This window comes from Neophocaena asiaeorientalis, unplaced genomic scaffold (genome assembly GCF_003031525.2).
Source record: "Neophocaena asiaeorientalis asiaeorientalis breed wild unplaced genomic scaffold, Neophocaena_asiaeorientalis_V1.1 scaffold51, whole genome shotgun sequence".
In the NCBI taxonomy this organism is placed as follows: Eukaryota; Metazoa; Chordata; class Mammalia; order Artiodactyla; family Phocoenidae; genus Neophocaena; species Neophocaena asiaeorientalis.
In genome coordinates, this window is record NW_020173335.1 from 2,525,899 (window position 1) to 2,543,212 (window position 17,314).

General features: G+C 39.1%; 1 protein-coding gene across 6 annotated transcripts in view; it reads right to left on the bottom strand.

The window, feature by feature from the left end:
* TMEM144 (transmembrane protein 144) overlaps positions 1–17,314 on the bottom strand; it is a 42,525-nt gene that overhangs the window by 6,004 nt on the left and 19,207 nt on the right. For all 6 annotated transcript variants that reach the window (XM_024746187.1, XM_024746184.1, XM_024746183.1 and 3 more), the window contains 6 exons: positions 14,357–14,438; positions 12,455–12,531; positions 10,131–10,249; positions 7,047–7,166; positions 4,971–5,068; positions 389–442 (listed from right to left, as the gene is read on the bottom strand). In XM_024746187.1, coding sequence (XP_024601955.1) covers positions 389–442; positions 4,971–5,068; positions 7,047–7,166; positions 10,131–10,249; positions 12,455–12,531; positions 14,357–14,438 — 550 coding nt within the window. The remainder of the gene's footprint in view (positions 1–388; positions 443–4,970; positions 5,069–7,046; positions 7,167–10,130; positions 10,250–12,454; positions 12,532–14,356; positions 14,439–17,314) is intronic.

Here is a 17,314-nt window from a genome sequence, read left to right on the forward strand (position 1 = left end):
AGGCATGAGAGCCAACAGAAAATCTATTCCCAAATTCCATTTGCCTCAGGGATATTTTAATCTTTGGGATAAAAAATATTTCATCTTGTTTATCTACCATATTTTACAATAGATAAAATTTCCCCTCTATCATATTTTATTGGATTATTTAACCAAAATCTCTTACAGGAAAATAAAGTCAACTAAAGCATTTTTCCCTGAAGTTGGGGTGGAGAAAAACATGTTCATAATAATTGTCACATCATTAATATTTTCTTTCCTAGTTAGAGATGATAGCACTTTGAACATCTGACCTGTCAAATTCATTCATGTTGCATGCAATTTTCAGAAAATAACACATAGTATTAAATACCCTTCTCAACTGGACCTGCACCTTTCGTGTACATACCTGTATTTCCTTAAACATGAAGACACCCCACATTGCAGCTATAAATCCCGGACCCTTAAAAAAAACAAGAACTTTATTTAAATTTGTTATTTTTCTGTGACTGTACTCTACACAAATACAGTAAGGTGGAGAGCTGATCTGACACTCTCCTCAAATAAACTTCTATTGTAAAAATATAACAATATTGTCGGGAAAAACTATTCATAATCTCAATCTGAGCTCACCATTGAGTTAAACTAAGTAGCGTTAGGTGAAAAAGTGAAGACTTTTTTCCTTTTTTTTCTCTATGGTTTTCATTTTTATTATTTTGATGATGCTATAATATTTTATGCCATACAATGTGTTTCTTTAATGTGATTTATAATAAAATATTTTAATAAGCAAATAGTTTATTTTTTCTAGTGAACTACTTCCTTAGGATTCTAGAAATGGGCTTAAGAGGAAAGCGTGTATGAATAAACTTATTACTTCCTTTGGCATTAGATAATATCATAACTAAAGAAATTTTAGCGTGTTCTTTTGGACCTGAAAAATAATGTGCATATGGGAGCAGCATGTACTTTAAGGTTCTCTTTAGCTGATATTACTGCACAGTAATCAGCTATGTCTCACATTATGCTCTAGTGAATGCTACAGATAGTATTATGGGATGATGGGAAAACCGTGTAAGGAAAAATAAACAACAGGTTAGTGAGCAGGAGACAAAGACAGGAATGAGATAATACAGCACAAAAGAAAAGAAATGAGATGGAAAAAGGAAGAGTCTGAAAACTGAAATAGCTGAAAACTTGAAGCTATTAAAGTTTATTAATTTTTTTCACTGAGAAAGGAAAACATTGGAATTTAGATTAATTGCAGTCTTTGTGTAGAAGGTGTGCTGTATCAGCATTTTGACGATTCCTTTTCAAACACTGCACACACTCTGGAAGAGTTTCAAATAAACAATCCCAGCCTGTTTTCCCCTCCACCACTCCAACTGTCTACAGGACTGGTTCAGCAAAGCTGGACTCCACTCCTGGCTGGTGAGCAAAGCAATAGGAACACACTACTCTCTGTTTATTGGGATCTGGAAAAGTCAAGATCAAAAGAGCCAGAGAAATAGGTCAAAGGAACTGTCTTCTACCAATGACGTATGGTCCTAAGCCTCAAAATCCAAACTGAACAAGAAGCACCTGGGCCCTTTAGCAGGTTCATAGTGACCTGGGGCAGGATGGGAGGAAATGATAGAATAGGGTGTAAATATTAATGCTATCATGACAATCACTCAAGAATTTTATCCTCTTTAATCCCTTCAGAGTACGTGGGAGAAGACAGTACCAAGAGGTACCACTGACCTCTGAAGCTTTCTGGCTGATGACTTCCTAAATATGAGTTTAGACGTGGCCTCAGAGTTATTGGAAGGAGCACTGTGGTTGCTGGAAGCCGTGCTTTGCTAGATGTAACCCAAGCAGAAGTCTAAGTGTGCGCGGACCCTGCTTTGGCAAAGGACAGTCAATGGAGAAGGGCATCTTAAATAAGAGTCACAGCTGTCCTGGCACTGGGATTGCGTAGTTTTCTACTGTAAACGAGTACAAATTACACATTTATAAATCAGCCTTGGAAAAGAACGTGAGCTTGAGCCATCTGGAGAGGCTCCACCTTCCTGAGAAGCTGATTCGGCCGTTCAATTCCTTGAGGAAGACCGGGACCACAGGTACCCAGCCCGCTGTCCTGCTACGTGGGCTGTTCTCCTTTCTTTCTCTTTTCCTTTTCTTTTTTTCTTTTTAATTGAATATTTGCCAATAAACAATGTAGATGCTGCTTTCAAGGAACTCTCAGTCTAGTCACCGATGGGTCCTAAGAATGGAAATACGTGTCCTAGGGTAAAAGGGTATGCTGCTGGGATTTGAAAAATGTACTCTTGATGAAACAAGACTGACCATATTCATAATTGTTAAAGCTGGGTGATGGGTGTCTTTGAAATTTTCCAGCAAAAAAAGTTAAAATTAAAACCAATCTAGCTCTACCATGAAAATAAAATAAAGAAGAAGGTAAGATCCTGAAGGGCAGGGCCGAATCTTTTCTGCGTCCAGATAAGGCTGTCTTTGAACTAATGACAGTGAAATCAAGCAAGAGCCCAGTAGCAATAAAGACCTAGGCCCTCACCTCCCAGAAATACCTGTCCCTCCTGGAAACAATCCTCAGGGGCCAGAGGAAGCCACACTTGGTGGGTGAGACGCCTGCTTTCATCACAGTGTTTGAGGATCATGCTTCTGACGCGGGAGTCTCCAAATGCCACAGTGACCACTTCCACCGGCCCTTTGCCTACACCCCAGCTGCCTCAGCCATTTATTTCCACTGAATCGGGCTTTAATGTCTTGTGTGAAGTCTTTACCATAACTTAAAACAAGAAACAGTAGGAGGAAAACCATATCTCTATCTACTATAAAATTTTTGTGAAGAATATTATTTATTATTGTTCCACGTCCCCTGTATAAGGCCCCATAGGATAAATTCTATTAAGAATTTAGTGTTTAAAAAACAAAAGCAAAAAAAAATTAGTGTTAGAAAATAACTGGTCTTTTCTGAGGAAATAATGTTCCCAGTTAAGAAGAATTAGTTATCACATTGTCTCACCCCCTTTTGCAAGCAAAAGTAAAACAGTGTTTAATCACATAACTATTTACTCTCTGTGTTATTTGCTTACTTTCTCACTTGTATCATAGTTTCCATTTTCCATTTGTATTTCTGTTTGTCTTGTGTGGCTTAATTCTATCTGTGTATTTTATACAAAAAGTTGCTTAAATTTGATGTGATTAATGACTGCATCTATTTTAATGTGTCATTCCTCCTTATGTAGTGGGATATGACTGTCAAATAACATTTGCATCCCTAGTTGAGGTGCATATCATACTGTATACTTTGATCTACAAATTTACTTTTAAGCATTTCACTGGTAAGTGATATATCCCATTTCCCATTACATTTTCCTGTTATATGGTCACTTCTAGCATTAAATATCTTTGAAATAATGAGAAACAAACCCTTTCTGTGAAAAAAGTTGGGTCTTTTGCCATTCCAATGATGAGGACTTAAACTTAAAAATATCCCTTATAAGGCTTCCCTGGTGGCGCAGTGGTTGAGAGTCCGCCTGCCAATGCAGGTGACACGGGTTCATGACCTGATCCTGGAGGATCCCACATGCCGTGGAGTGGCTGGGCCCGTGAGCCACGGCCACTGAGCCTCCACGTCCGGAGCCTGTGCTCCACAATGGGAGAGGCCACAACAGTGAGAGGCCCGCATACCGCAAAAAAAAAAAAAAAATATATATATATATATATTCCTTATAACTTGCTCAATTTTGATAACATTTTCCCTTAATAGAAATTAAGAATGTCAAAATGTGAGCCCTTTAAATTAAAAAAAACCTAATCTATTAAAATAGTTCACTTTAGTGTACCACTAAATTCAAATAAAAAATAAAGCCAACAGTTTTATGAACACAGAACTGTCAAAATATGCTGTTTGAAACCCAGAATTTAAATTAAAATTTAAGGATGTTTCAAACTTTTATGGAATTGTATTTTAGACCAGACGATGTGTTTGAAAATATCAGTTTTGTAGGCTTGCACAGGTGTGCTGCTAAAATGTTTTAGGCAAATTTTGTTTATGATGATGACTTAGGAAGCAGGGAGGCAGGTAAACAACTTAACAACCTAAGATACTAGAGTAGAAATAAGAGCTCAACGTTAAAGCAATTAATTCGTGTGTGTGTGTGTGTGTGTGTGTGTGTGTGTGTGTGTGTGTGTGTGTGTCTTGGTCCTAGTACCATAAGGAACCTGAAACATTCTAAATTGGATTCTATACTAAAGGCAAAATGTAGTCCTGCATGCAAGAAACTCTCTCCTGAGAAGCCCTGAGATGTCCACGTAGCCATGTTCTTTCAGACGACTCTGTCAGCTACTGCCTCAATTTTCTCATCTTCAAAATGGGCACAAGCCTGACAATACCTGTCCTGCCTATGTCAAAAGAAACATTTTTGTTTTTCTGTTACCTATGCGCTACATGATTGGCACCTAAAAACATCAGATGAAGCAAACTGCGTTACGAATGCATGATAAATGCCACCATCCAGAGACAATACTTTGCTTCAGCACTTTCTGAAAGCCTTCCTTAAAATATTGACAAGCCCTATGAACAGGGACCGAAATACTTTCTGTCTCACAAGGCTGTCATGAGATTCAAGTGTGATAATACACACAAAAGCAGTTTTTACATCTATAAACTGTTATATAGAGATGAATATTGTTATCAATAGCAAATTACAATGTATCCCAAACGAAATTAGGTAAAACGACCAAACAAAAACTGCAAGGTTATCAAAGATTAACAAACCTGCTAAAATGAGGTTAGCAATATTCCCTTAGAGATCAAGGACGTGAGATTAGAGGGTATCAGTTTATCTACATGAATCTGTTATACTAATTATACTCCTGAAAAATTAAACTCCATGACAGGCTTCAGTGATTCACTAAGAATGCTTGAGAAAAATTAGATTTACGTTTGAAAAACAAAAATTTGGAAAAGCAGTTCAGCTACTTACAGCAGTGATGATTGGAAAACTGACCACAGCGCTGAGGGAGTGGTTCGCTATGAACCAACAGCAGGTAGCAATGGCCCAGAGTATTCCAGACAGGAATCCTGAAACACACACACACCACATGTTTACCAACCACCTCCCCTCCTGAAAAATCCACACTCCAGGTAGAGCGGGAATGTTAAAGTGCCCAGATCAACACACTCCTATCAACACTGACGGCCAACATGGGTTTTTTAGCCGTGTTTTAGGACCATTTTGGAAACCAAATGATTTCTCTTTTCTTGACTGCTGTGGGTGTAAAGATCACCTTTTACCTTATTGACATGAAATCAAGTACCCAAAATAGTAGTTGAGGTAAAGATTGGATAGTGGAGGGGGACCCAGGGAAGATACTGGGTCTGAACATATTCTGCAAACACCATTTACTCTAAACCATGACCATAAAAATCTGTGAAATTCAGAATGATGCTTAGCTAAGGGGAAAAAGACTCCTAGAATTTGAATAAAAATATCAGCTAAAAGTTTTGATACTTTAGCTAGGCATTCAGTAAATATTCTACCATTTTCTAAAACGGTATAGTGGTACAGTGGCACACTTTGTCTTCAATGAATTAGGCACTCAAAGTGAATCTCTGACATATGCTTTATTTTGTTCTTTAAAAGACTTTACTTGTGGACCTATATTCCAGATTGAATTATAGTAAACTTTTAAATAAGTGAGAAATTATAATTTCTCATTATATTTATAACACATATAATTTCTCGTTTTATATATATGTGTGTGTGTATGTATATATATGCACACACACAGATATATTACCATCAGTGCCTCGTGGATTAAATTCAAAAGCATGTACATTTAACATGCCATTTTTAAGCTCAAAAATAATTTCTCCTAACTTTTTGGAGAAAATGTTTTCCCTAGTGACAATATAAAAAAATATGTGAAATTCAAGATGATGCTTAGCTAAGGGGGGAAAAAAAAACCTCCTGGAATTTGAATAAAAATAGCAGCTAAAATTTTCAGGATACTTTAGCTAGACATTCAGTAAATATTCTACCATTTTCTATAATGGTATAGCGGTACAGTGGCACACTTTGGCTTAAATGAATCAGGCACTCAAAGTGAATCTCGGACATATGCTTTATTTTGTTCTTTAAAAAATTTTACTTGTGGATCTATATTCCATATCGAATTATAGCAAACTCTTAAATAAGTGAGAAATTATAACTTTTTATTATATATACACTTTTTTTTAAACCAATGCCTAACTGATTAAATCCAAAAGCATGTGTATTTAACATAACTTTTTTAAAGTTTAAAATAATTTGCCCTAAATTTTTGGAGAAAATGTTTATTTTCCCAAGTGACTGGAGATTCGTATTTGTTGACACTTTAAAAATATATACAGGACTTCCCTGGTGGTGCAGTGGTTAAGAATTCGCCTGCCAATGCAGGGGACATGGGTTAAATCCCTGGTCCAGGAAGATCCCACAAGCTGTGGAGCAACTAAGCCTGTACGCCACAACTACTGAAGCCCACGTGCTTAGAACCTGTGCTCTGCAACAAGAGAAGTCACCAAAATGAGAAGTCCATGCACCTCAACGAAGAGTAGCCCCCGATCACTGCAAATAGAGAGAGCCCGAGGGCAGCATCAAAGTCCCAATACAGCCATAAATAAATAAATAGATAGATAGATAGATAAAAATATAGAGAGAGCCCCAGGACTCTGACTTTTAATATACATCCTTAGTTGGTGAAGAAGAAATACTAAAGTCTGATCCTCAATACACAAGATGTTTCGGCACAGGAAACAATCTTAGATTCATTGTTCAAGTTCTAGGTTCTGTAATAATGACTTGGCATTTCAAACCCAGTTTCACGGTTTTTAAATCCTTCATATTTGGTGGTGAACTGGGCCAAAGTCACTGAGGGAATGAACACATACGCACAAAGACACACAAAAACGGACACACACAGAGAATGGCTTGGTTTCCAGAAGACGATTATTCAAGCTAAATGAATAGGGCATGATACTTTCACAGAGTAAGAAGAGTTTCTGTCGTTAATATTCTTACCTGGCAAGACTGCTTTGGGATATAGTTTAGGATTATTTTTCATGGCTATACAGTAGGCCAGAAAGTAGACTGTACTTGCAAGGAAGATGCCACTGAAGTGTGCCAAAACGTAGTCTAAATCTGGAAATACAGGTTAGAAAACTCTCAAGCGTATCAGCTTAGTCACTTCAAATACATCTAGAGTCCTACGAATAAAACAAACTCACTCAAATCAACCTTAAATGTAAAGGAAGCATTAATTCTATTTTATCATCTACATGTTATTTATATAGAATTTTAATTAACATATTTAAAATAGTAAGAAGTAAGTTACTATAATCAAATCTAAAAGACTGGCTTTTATGATTATCTTGGAGAGCTAAATAAGAAACAATAAACATTATGTGAATATACATTAATATCTCCTTTTTTATGTTTTTTAAAACATCTTTATTGGAGTATAATTGCTTTACAATGGTGTGTTAGTTTCTGCTTTATAACAAAGAACATATCTCCTTTTTTAAGAACAGGTATCAGACCTAATTTTACTGATGGCTATAGCCATTGTAGCAAATCTCCAAGTAGACTGTAGTTGGGGGATGGTGTGTAAAAAAATTTTAGAAGTGCTAATTTTATATGGTGTATTGATCAATCTGGAGACAAGCTTCCAGGTTGCAGATGGCAGCTACCCAGGCAGCTATACAGAAGGATATTCAGGAAGTTATTCCAAAGAGGATTTTATTTGTTTTCTATAAACCTAATTACACGGGGGAGTTAATAACACAGATGGTGGCCCAATATCTGAGAAACCCAACTCCACTGACTGTCTAAAGCAGAGGGTCCTTTGGCCAAACAGATGGGTGTAATGCAGGTTCTTGGCTGGGAAGGTCACACTGGGCTCGATGTCTCAACTAAATTTGGAGAAAGATGAGTGGCCCTGTTTAGCCAGAAAATCTTGAAAGTCAAAGCGTTTGTCTCTTCTTCTAAAGTCGTAAATCCTACCTCTGAGTCATATCACAACACATCCACCCAAAGACCACCAGAAAAGGCAGCATAGCTAGTGATTCAAACACTGACAACCTGGTGGGACTCATCAATCCACCACTTGCTAACTTGGAGACTTGGGTAAGTTACCTACTCTCTCTCTGTCTTAATTTTCTCAATTGTAAAACCGGAATAATAATGGTATCCAACCAGTAAGGTTGCTAGGAGGGTCCCTTGAGTTATTACTATAACTAGAACGGCACCCAGCACAGAGCATATACCATTTATGTGATTGTTAAACAAGTGACATTAAAAAAATATGCCCCCTTGAATTATTTTTGAATAAATTGGAATAAAGTGTACCTCTATCAGACGACATCTGAGTTGTCATAAGAAAGATCCCTAAGAACTGATTGTACTATTTATGGGAAGAGATTGTTGAGGACATTGTTTATTATGTCCCAGTACCAAGAACAACTGTACTGCTGAACAATTAGTTGTTTTTATCTTGTGTTTGCTGAATTCTGGGACTGATCTGATCTCCTTTGTGGCTGTAAGAAATCTTAGAGCCAAATTATGACTCATCACTAGGAAGTAGCACAGTTTTTCGACTCATTCATGGCTCTTTTATTTTGTCACTCTTTTTTCCTTCTCTCTTAATTTATCCTATGCTATTCTACTTTCGTTAGTTTTTATCCTTTAAAATGAAAAGAATAAAAATACAAAAGGTATTTGTATAAAATCTTTTAAAAAAGACAGAAATTAATAAAAGTTTGAGTACTGTTCGTGGGGCTGAATATAAAAAGGAAGAAACAGACCATGGCAGTCACTCAAAGTCTATCTGCTCACTTAGAGTTCAAATCCCAGCTTCTCCATCAATCTTTCCCTCATGACTTGCCCTCCAGAAGTCTCCCTTATCGGATCACAGAAGACATTCATTTCCTGTGCCATGGATGTAGAACTGCCTTAACCACGATATCATTCTTTAATCGTTTCGTGGGTGTAAGCCACGTTTCAGTATAATCACAGGATCCTGAATTAGACACTCTCACCTCCTCGGAGCCTGCAGAGGGCTGTTGAACACTGTGTGGAAGTGACGTCTTGAGAGATTAATTCTAGCGCTAGAAACCGAGATAATTTGGCGCATTACATTGGGCCTTTCAATGCGTTACTCTGTGCTCGAAAAATTATACACTAAGCAGGCTATATTTTGACCTTTATTTGATTTTAAAGTACTATGTGCTACACTTCAGTTTTTGTGTGTGTGTTTTTTTTTTAAAGAGGAGAAGAATACATATTTTCCTAGAGATCATCAAACTGGAAACTAATCTCCAAATCTTGCAGTAAAGCCAAAAACCATGTGTTAAGATCCAAGTAGCTGAAATGAATCCTGACTAAAATTGATTCTATTTGTATGTTAAAGATCACATGAGAATATTCCAACAGTCCTTTATTTTTAGTTTCCCGTGCCCTTCTAACTCACCACTTGCAATGACAAAGTAAGATCAAATCTGATGAAATGAAATTTTATTTTAAGGCACGCCGAGAAGATCTAGACATAAACTTCTCTCTGTGTCTGTCTGGGCTTCCTCCTCCCCGAATGTGAGGTACGCATCTGCGTTACACTTTAACTGGAGCGTCTCAGAATGGGAGCGCTTGCCTGACCGGAAAGATCAATTTCTTTTTTGCTCCTGACGCTACCAATGTATGATAACTTCTTAAAAGACCTGTTCTTTCCCAGCTCTGCAGCGGGCCATGGCGACCTGCTGCTCCTTTGCAGCCGCTTACGGTGGACTATGTGTCCTTGGTGAACTTTACGTAACATATTGGTACGTCATTTTGATGTACGATCCTTTGTCTCGCAACAGTATACGACAGTGCGTTTGCCTTTTAACAGGCGGAACGGTTCTCAGAGCTTCTGAGAGTCTGTCTCCTGGGCTATAATCCTCAGTTTGGCTCAGATAAAATTCCCTATTTTCGCTTCTTAACTTGACTGTTAATTGAATTTTCATCGACAAATCTATGTACCAATATCTACCACAGTCCCATTCTTTTTATACTCTTAACTAGATACATGGGTATTGAGTTTATTTATAAAGTAAAATAACTTTTTCCTCTCACCGTTCTGACTTGCCCCTGCGTATATACTATCATTTCTCTTGCTGTGGTCCTTGATGTAAATGATTGGCACAAATGTAGATCCATAGAGTATTCCAGATATTACCGCGAGACTGCAGCCCCTTAAAAACAAATAAATCACTATTCATCTGGGCCCAAAGCAATGTTTCTGCCAAACGCACACATGGAATCATAGCAAAAGCATGCTTCAAAGTGGAAATCACAAGGCATTGTGTAGCAATCACCCATCTATCTCAAGTGGGGTGACAAGCAAAAGCCCCAGGAGTGCCCTGCAGGGTCAAGGTACCTGATGCCAACTTGCTGTGATGCAGCTTCCGTCCTCCACCATCTAATGGTGGAAGGACATGATTTACAGATGCTGCAATGGATTATCATGATAAATTGTCATGACGTAGGTGGGAATATTGCCATCATATTCTACAGGCGACATAAATAAACCTGGCTCTCTCATTAAATTATGCAGTATTTGTAGACTGACACCGTGCCCTATGCTTCTTTTTTAAACCCTCTGTGACAATAGCACAGATAATAATAATGACTAGAATAGACTAAGGACCAAACACACATTTGTTCAAAACAACTCCTGAGATCCACAGACTTGCCTATGTCTTAGGCATGGTCAAGGGGAAGTGCTGATTTAATAACATAATTTAAGAAACCTTTTTTTTTTTTTTTTTTTTTTTGTGCCGACAACCTGTAGGATCGTAGTTCCCAGACCAGGGATTGAACCCCGGCCCCCTGCAGTGAAAGCGCCAAGTCTTAACCCTGGACCGCCAGGGAATTCCCTAACAAAATAATTGGAATATTTCAGGTAAGACATTACTTCCTGTAAGAAGAAAACGTTTTGCCTTAAGCACTAGGGTCACGTTGATCCCTCAGACTTGGGCCATATCTGCGTGAAGCAAGTGTTTCCAGTGGTTTTGGCAGGGAGGTGAATAATATTTTGCAACAATCCCTTTGGCTTAATATAAAGGACAATAGCATGAAACAGGGAAGAGTTTTAGGCAAAAACCATACCTTTCCAAGCTTGAAAACAAATGCTTAGGGACTTCCCTGATGGTCCAGTGGTTAAGACTCCACGCTTCCACTGTAGGGGGCATGGGTTCGATCCCTGGCTGGGGAACTAAGATTCCCACATGCCACGGGGTGTGCCCCCCCCCCAAAAAAAAGTCTATTTTAGTGGTGTTTTAAGGAATATGAGACTGTAGGCACTCACATGGCCAGTGAGCTCTGTTCATGATGGAAACCCCTGCATCCTGGGGAGGCCTAGACCATCTAGTCCTGGAGGAGGGTCCCAAACGTGGACCAGATTAATAGACTAGGCTGGCCAATGAGACAACTGAAAACATTCTTCTTAACAAATATTCCCTTAACAAAGGCAATGCTTTGTGAAAAATGTTTTGTTTGATATATCTATTTTATTCCAAAGCAAAAATAGCAACATATTTATTTCTTCCAAAGCGTGTGGGTTAGTTCATTCTTTCATTCATTCCATTTATTCAAATATTTATTGAGCATCTATTATGCGCCCAGTACTGCCTCTTTCCCACTGTGAGGTCATTGTATATACTAACAGAGGACATGCCTTCTATTCTTGAGGTGTGACCACAGAAAGTCTAAAACTCCCTCAACTGAAAAATGCAAGCTACATACTATTACATATCCATATTTCTTATATAAAATATACAAAATTTTCATACATAAAACATAAACATTCTCCTATTTCTCTGTCAGCCCCCCAAACCCTAAAATATAAGGGCTGTCATTGAGCCTAACTCTCCTGGTCTTGATACAAAGAATTGGGGGTGGGCGCCAGGGCCGACACAGACACAAAATACTCTACTATATTTGACAATAAATATCTTGGGGTTATAAAACTGTCTGACACACGAGTGGAGGGATTTCCGGTGGAGAGCATCCTGGGTAATGTAATGGAGACGTGGACCTAATTCGATTGGGATGGCTGGGAGCATACTGGCCATTATACTCTGTGGCCTATGGTTTTACTTTACTTTGCTTTTTCTTTTTTAACTTTACTTTTACTTTAGGCACGAAAGTCCTGCAAAATGAGATTGCTTTTGTCAGCTACTTATTGGCTAGAGACACTGCAGTGGCTTAGGAATTCCTTGGAGCACTGAGAGCCAGGCCCTCTGTACCTTAAAATTCAGCAAGCCACCCGAAAGTCTCTCTACCATGGAGCTAGGAAGTCAAAGCTTGTGTTACCATTTTCGTCTTGAACTCAGAAGAATATTACTTCACTCTTGCTTTAACCAAATATAAAACAGAATAAGAGAACCTTTTCTTACACTAAGCGGTTTTGCACTGTAGAAAGTTTATCCACCCAGGAATGTTCAGGATCGGGGTCTTGAGTTTTGTTAACCACCTGTTGAAAACATTGGCAAAAATCAAAAGGAAAACAGCATTCAATTGATAACCACACTGGTGACAAGAAGATGTTCAGCATTTTTCTCTTCTCTCTCAAACGCACTTTAAAATATGACCATGTCACCCTGCATACTGATTCTGTGGGCATCTCTAGACTCAAATGTTTCTGATTCTGTTTCTCTGTCACTCAGAATGGTCTGGCAGTGGGCAACTTCTCTGTTTAAATGTTTTTCACAGTTTATTAAATGGCTATTTTGATACACCTGTCAAAGCTAACAAAAGTTATTAATGCTTGCATTCTATTTGCAAATTTTAATAACTTGTAAAGAAATTAGAACTTAGACTCTTCTACTATGGAATACCTAAGATCAATAGGCATATTTTTATCCAGATTCTTTAACTAAATTAGCTAACGAAACATTTCCAGCCTTGTTTTGAGATTAGCTAATATTCTAAGTCAGGAAAAGTTATGAGCAAATTCGTAATATTTCTGCTATTGAATGTAAGCATCTTTGTCTCCTAGCTGAAGTTTCCTTGATGCCGTACTCCTAATGCTTTCACAAGAGATGAGAAACTATTGTACATTTGAATTCTTCGTTACGTGCTAAATCAAGCTTTCCTTTGGCAATCATGCTTTCTCACCCCACGAGCAGCTCGTGATGTATGGCAGCATCGTGACCAATACTTTTTATGTATCTTTAAACTTAAGTTTGCTTACATACTTCCATCTTGATGGAAAAATCTAAGGTCGTTAGCCTTCTCTGTAGCTTTTACCAAGTTGCATTTATTTTCCTTTCTTCCCCACCCCCCTAATGTGGGCAAGGAATACCAGACACCTTCTCCCCGTCTCACTCCTTCATTCTCTCTGAAACATCTCCCTGATCAGAGAGGCCTACGGATCAATACATCTCTTTCCTCTAACACCTAAGCTACTTATTATTTGACTTTAGTGTCAATTTAACTAAGGTTTCTGTCACCTTAGTTGATAAGAGTTTTGATAGGGGAAGAAACGATTCATTTTGAAGTAAGGAGTAGAGGCAGTGCCTTCCAGGGAGGCAGCGCCTCAGTGTGTGGGTGGGAGGTGGCGGCAGCCAGCACTGGGCCCTGGGCAGACGCACGAGACACTCAGCATCCGTGGTGCTGGAGTCTGTGCTCATGGCCGTGGCAGTTTGCCCTGGAACCACTTCTGTATATGGAGCCACTGGCACTAGTGCTGCGGGCCGTCTTGTAAAGATTGCCCCTGTTTAACCTAGACTTGCTATTCCAGACTAATTTATGTTCTTCAGGGTCAAAACAGTGACTCCTTACTTATTTCCTGTCTTCACCTTTGAGTGAAGGTGAAGAATGGGATACGGCAGAAAAGAGAAATAGAAGAAAGTCAAGTCTAGTTCCCACTTTCGTGTGGTTTGATTTACCCTTTCACTGGCTTTGTCTTATCTGTGGCCCCTGCCCTCTCCCAATCCTACTTTAAAGCCTCCTTCCTCCCCCTTTCTAAAGTCATTTTCGTGTTCCTTCTCAGTATTCAGTGTTCCCGTACTGCGGAAATCCTTAAGTTACTTCAAAATATGGGCTTGTGTGCACATCTCCTAGTAGGGATCTACCGTTAATAAAAAGAAGTAGACCTCTGTATTTGTTGAGCATCTTTACTGTGGAAATATTGATGGCTACATAGACCTAGCCATAATAAATATGCTAAAATATTTCAGATAGCCCTGAGTTAAAAAAAATACCCCTTTACCCTCTTATCTGCGTTCAAATTCATGCATTTTCCTTTTGTCTTAATTATATGTTTCAGATCAAGGTGGTTCTCATTCTCTACTCACATGCTCTGTTATTAATGGTGTGGTGTCCACAGAATATGTGTTATTTGGTATTTTGCTTTTGATGAACAAAAATATGAAAGCGCTGCAAAGAAAATAAATTTTAGTGACATTTATCACAACCCTGGTTCACATTAAGTTGGCTGAATTTAAGGGAAGACATCGTATCTTAATGATACGATGATTACTTCCAAACTGCCTCTTCAGGGGTCCTGCCATTTCTCCAGCACTGCTGTTCTCTTTGACATCTCTCCTTGTCTTTAATTACAACAGCTTAAAAGCTAGACTCCTAAGCTTCCCTCCCAAATCAGATCTTTCTCCTGATTTTCTTGTTTCAGTCAATGGCCCCATCTTTCTTTTTACTCATGCTTAACCCTGGAACCACATGGTAAAAAACACAAATGGAAACACCTTGAGATAATATATCTCACCTGTTCTATTGACAACCCCCCCCAAAAAGCTTAACATCCTCAATTGGACAAACTCGAGGAGATAAGTACCACTGGTGTGAGTGCAGAACTGTGTGACCCCTGCAGAGGAGACCCTGAGGCCATGTACTAAAGGCATAGGTGTGTCCACTCTTGTCCCTACCAGTCCCGCTCCAGGACCTCTAACACAAGCACAGCCACACTCAGGTGAGCCGACCTTCATGATCATCCAGTGGAATATGACACAGCCATAAAAAAGGAATGAGGATGCCCTCTGTGCTGTGATATGGAAAGATCTCCAGAGTATATTTTAAGAGATAAAAACACACGTAAGCCTAATGCCTTTTTGCCCTTTAACCTCTCTCTCCCAAGGCACTGACTATTCATGTCCAGTATCTTTGTAACAAATGCCTCACTGACCTTGACTTTTGAACCACGCCAAACTGCTAAAATGTGTTAAAATATTAAATTAACTGAAGGAAACTAACAACGTTGGTATTCTTCTGATATTCCTTTTTAAAAACACTTGCGTGGTTCAAAAGTTAAAGCAATATAAGAAGTTTTCAAAGCACACATGAGACTGAAATAGTATAGGTAGCTGAGTGCAGACTAGTGAACCCAGATATGCTATCTTTTGTACAAAAATTTAAAATGTCGAGTTAGCTTCCTTAGTTCAGTCTCTTGGCTGCTTTATAAACGCGAATGGTTCCATATTCCCTTCCATAGGAAATTCAAGTTTCGCTTTGATTTTTACTGCTCTCTGCTTCATGCCCTGTTCAACCTTTCTCAACATAATTCTCCCATGGACTTCTTTCCCTGACCAGCCCCTGCTCCAAGCTTGTACGTCCCGCTTGTGAGCCTTCCTTAGCTGGACATACCGTGTCCTCACCTCTTACCCAAACTAGAGAAGACGTGAAGTGCTGACTGTGAGAAGGGAGCCCCACCCCCGGCTGGTCCTTCCCTATTGTCCTCTTCTCTGAATTCCCAAAACACTGAGAATCGTCATCACATGGTCCAGACCATCTGCCACAGGTCCATGTAATCTTTTTTCTCTAAAGACTTTCCAATTCAATAGAAGATAGGAACCACATTTTCCATCTGCTTCAAGGTCCTCGAAGTACCTGACACTCAGTAAAATTGAATGCATAAAACCTGATTATATGTGTCTATCTTAATTGTTAAATAGGCATGTGTGTGTGCTCATATATATGTTAATTCACAAAGCTAACATTAGACACTGCAACTGCATTTTCTCCTCAAAGTTACCATGAAAACCCTCTGCTTTGTATAGACCCATCTGTTTTTCTAATAGCAATAGAGGATGATATGTTAGAAATATACTTGAAGGACACAGAGAAAAGCCCTAGAGTGCTTCTTCAAACAACTGTGTGACCCTCCAACAAATCACTTAACCTCTCTGACCCTCAACTTTTTTCATCTAAAAATTGGGGAGGGACTTCCTTGGTGGCACAGTGGTTGAGAATCGCCCGCCAATGCAGGGGACACGGGTTCAAGCCTTGGTCTGGGAAGCTCCCACATGCCACAGAGCAACTAAGTCTGCGCACCACAACTACTGAGTCTGCACTCTAGAACCCGTGAGCCACAACTACTGAAGCCCACGTGCCACAACTACTGAGCCCACGAGCCACAACTACTGAAACCTGTGTGCCTAGAGCCCGGGCTCCGCAACAAGGAAGCCACCGCAATGAGAAGCCCGCGCACCACAACATAGAGTTGCCCCCGCTCCTCACCACAACTAGAGAAAGCCCACGCGCAGCAACGAAGACCCAACGCAGCCAAAAATTCTTTTAAATGAATAAATAAATAAATATAAATAAATAAAATAAAAAATGGAGATATACCCACTTTACAGAACTGTGAGGAGAATTAAATAGTAATGGCTACAAAATTCTCGGGGTATTTTTTGGCACATGATAAAATCTCAAAATACGTTAGTCAGTTGAGAAGTTTCACTACAAATTGGATGGGAGATGGGGTGCTGAGCATGAGGAAGAAATGAAGACTAAGGAATCAGTGGTCTGAGCCTGTATACTAGACGTGAAATGGGTGAGTCAGAAAGAAGAATCCAGCTCGATTAGGTCAAGAGGGAATCTGGTGGCACTGAGTTAGGACGAGGTAATGAGATGTATCTTATGGATATGAACATAAAGCCAAATAGAACACAAGGTCTTCTGGGCTACAGACTTGAAGACCTTGGTACAGTATGTCAAACACAAAGTTCCATGATCGAGTCTGCGAATGCTTTCAAAAGCATGGGAAACTTTAAAAATAAATCAATATGTTATACGCAAGGGTACTTCTCTATAATTTCGACCTTTCCAATTTCCCTAGATTTGTAACCCTATGTACATTCCTATTAGTAAAACTCACGTGTGTGTCTACACTGACGACTGATTTCAGCAAGCCTCTATTATATGTCAAGCGCTGTGCAGTGAAGTCTGATAGTGATGGTGGGAGAAATGGTGCACAAAGAAAATAACAGACTTTGTCCTTCAGGGTCTCATAGTTTAAG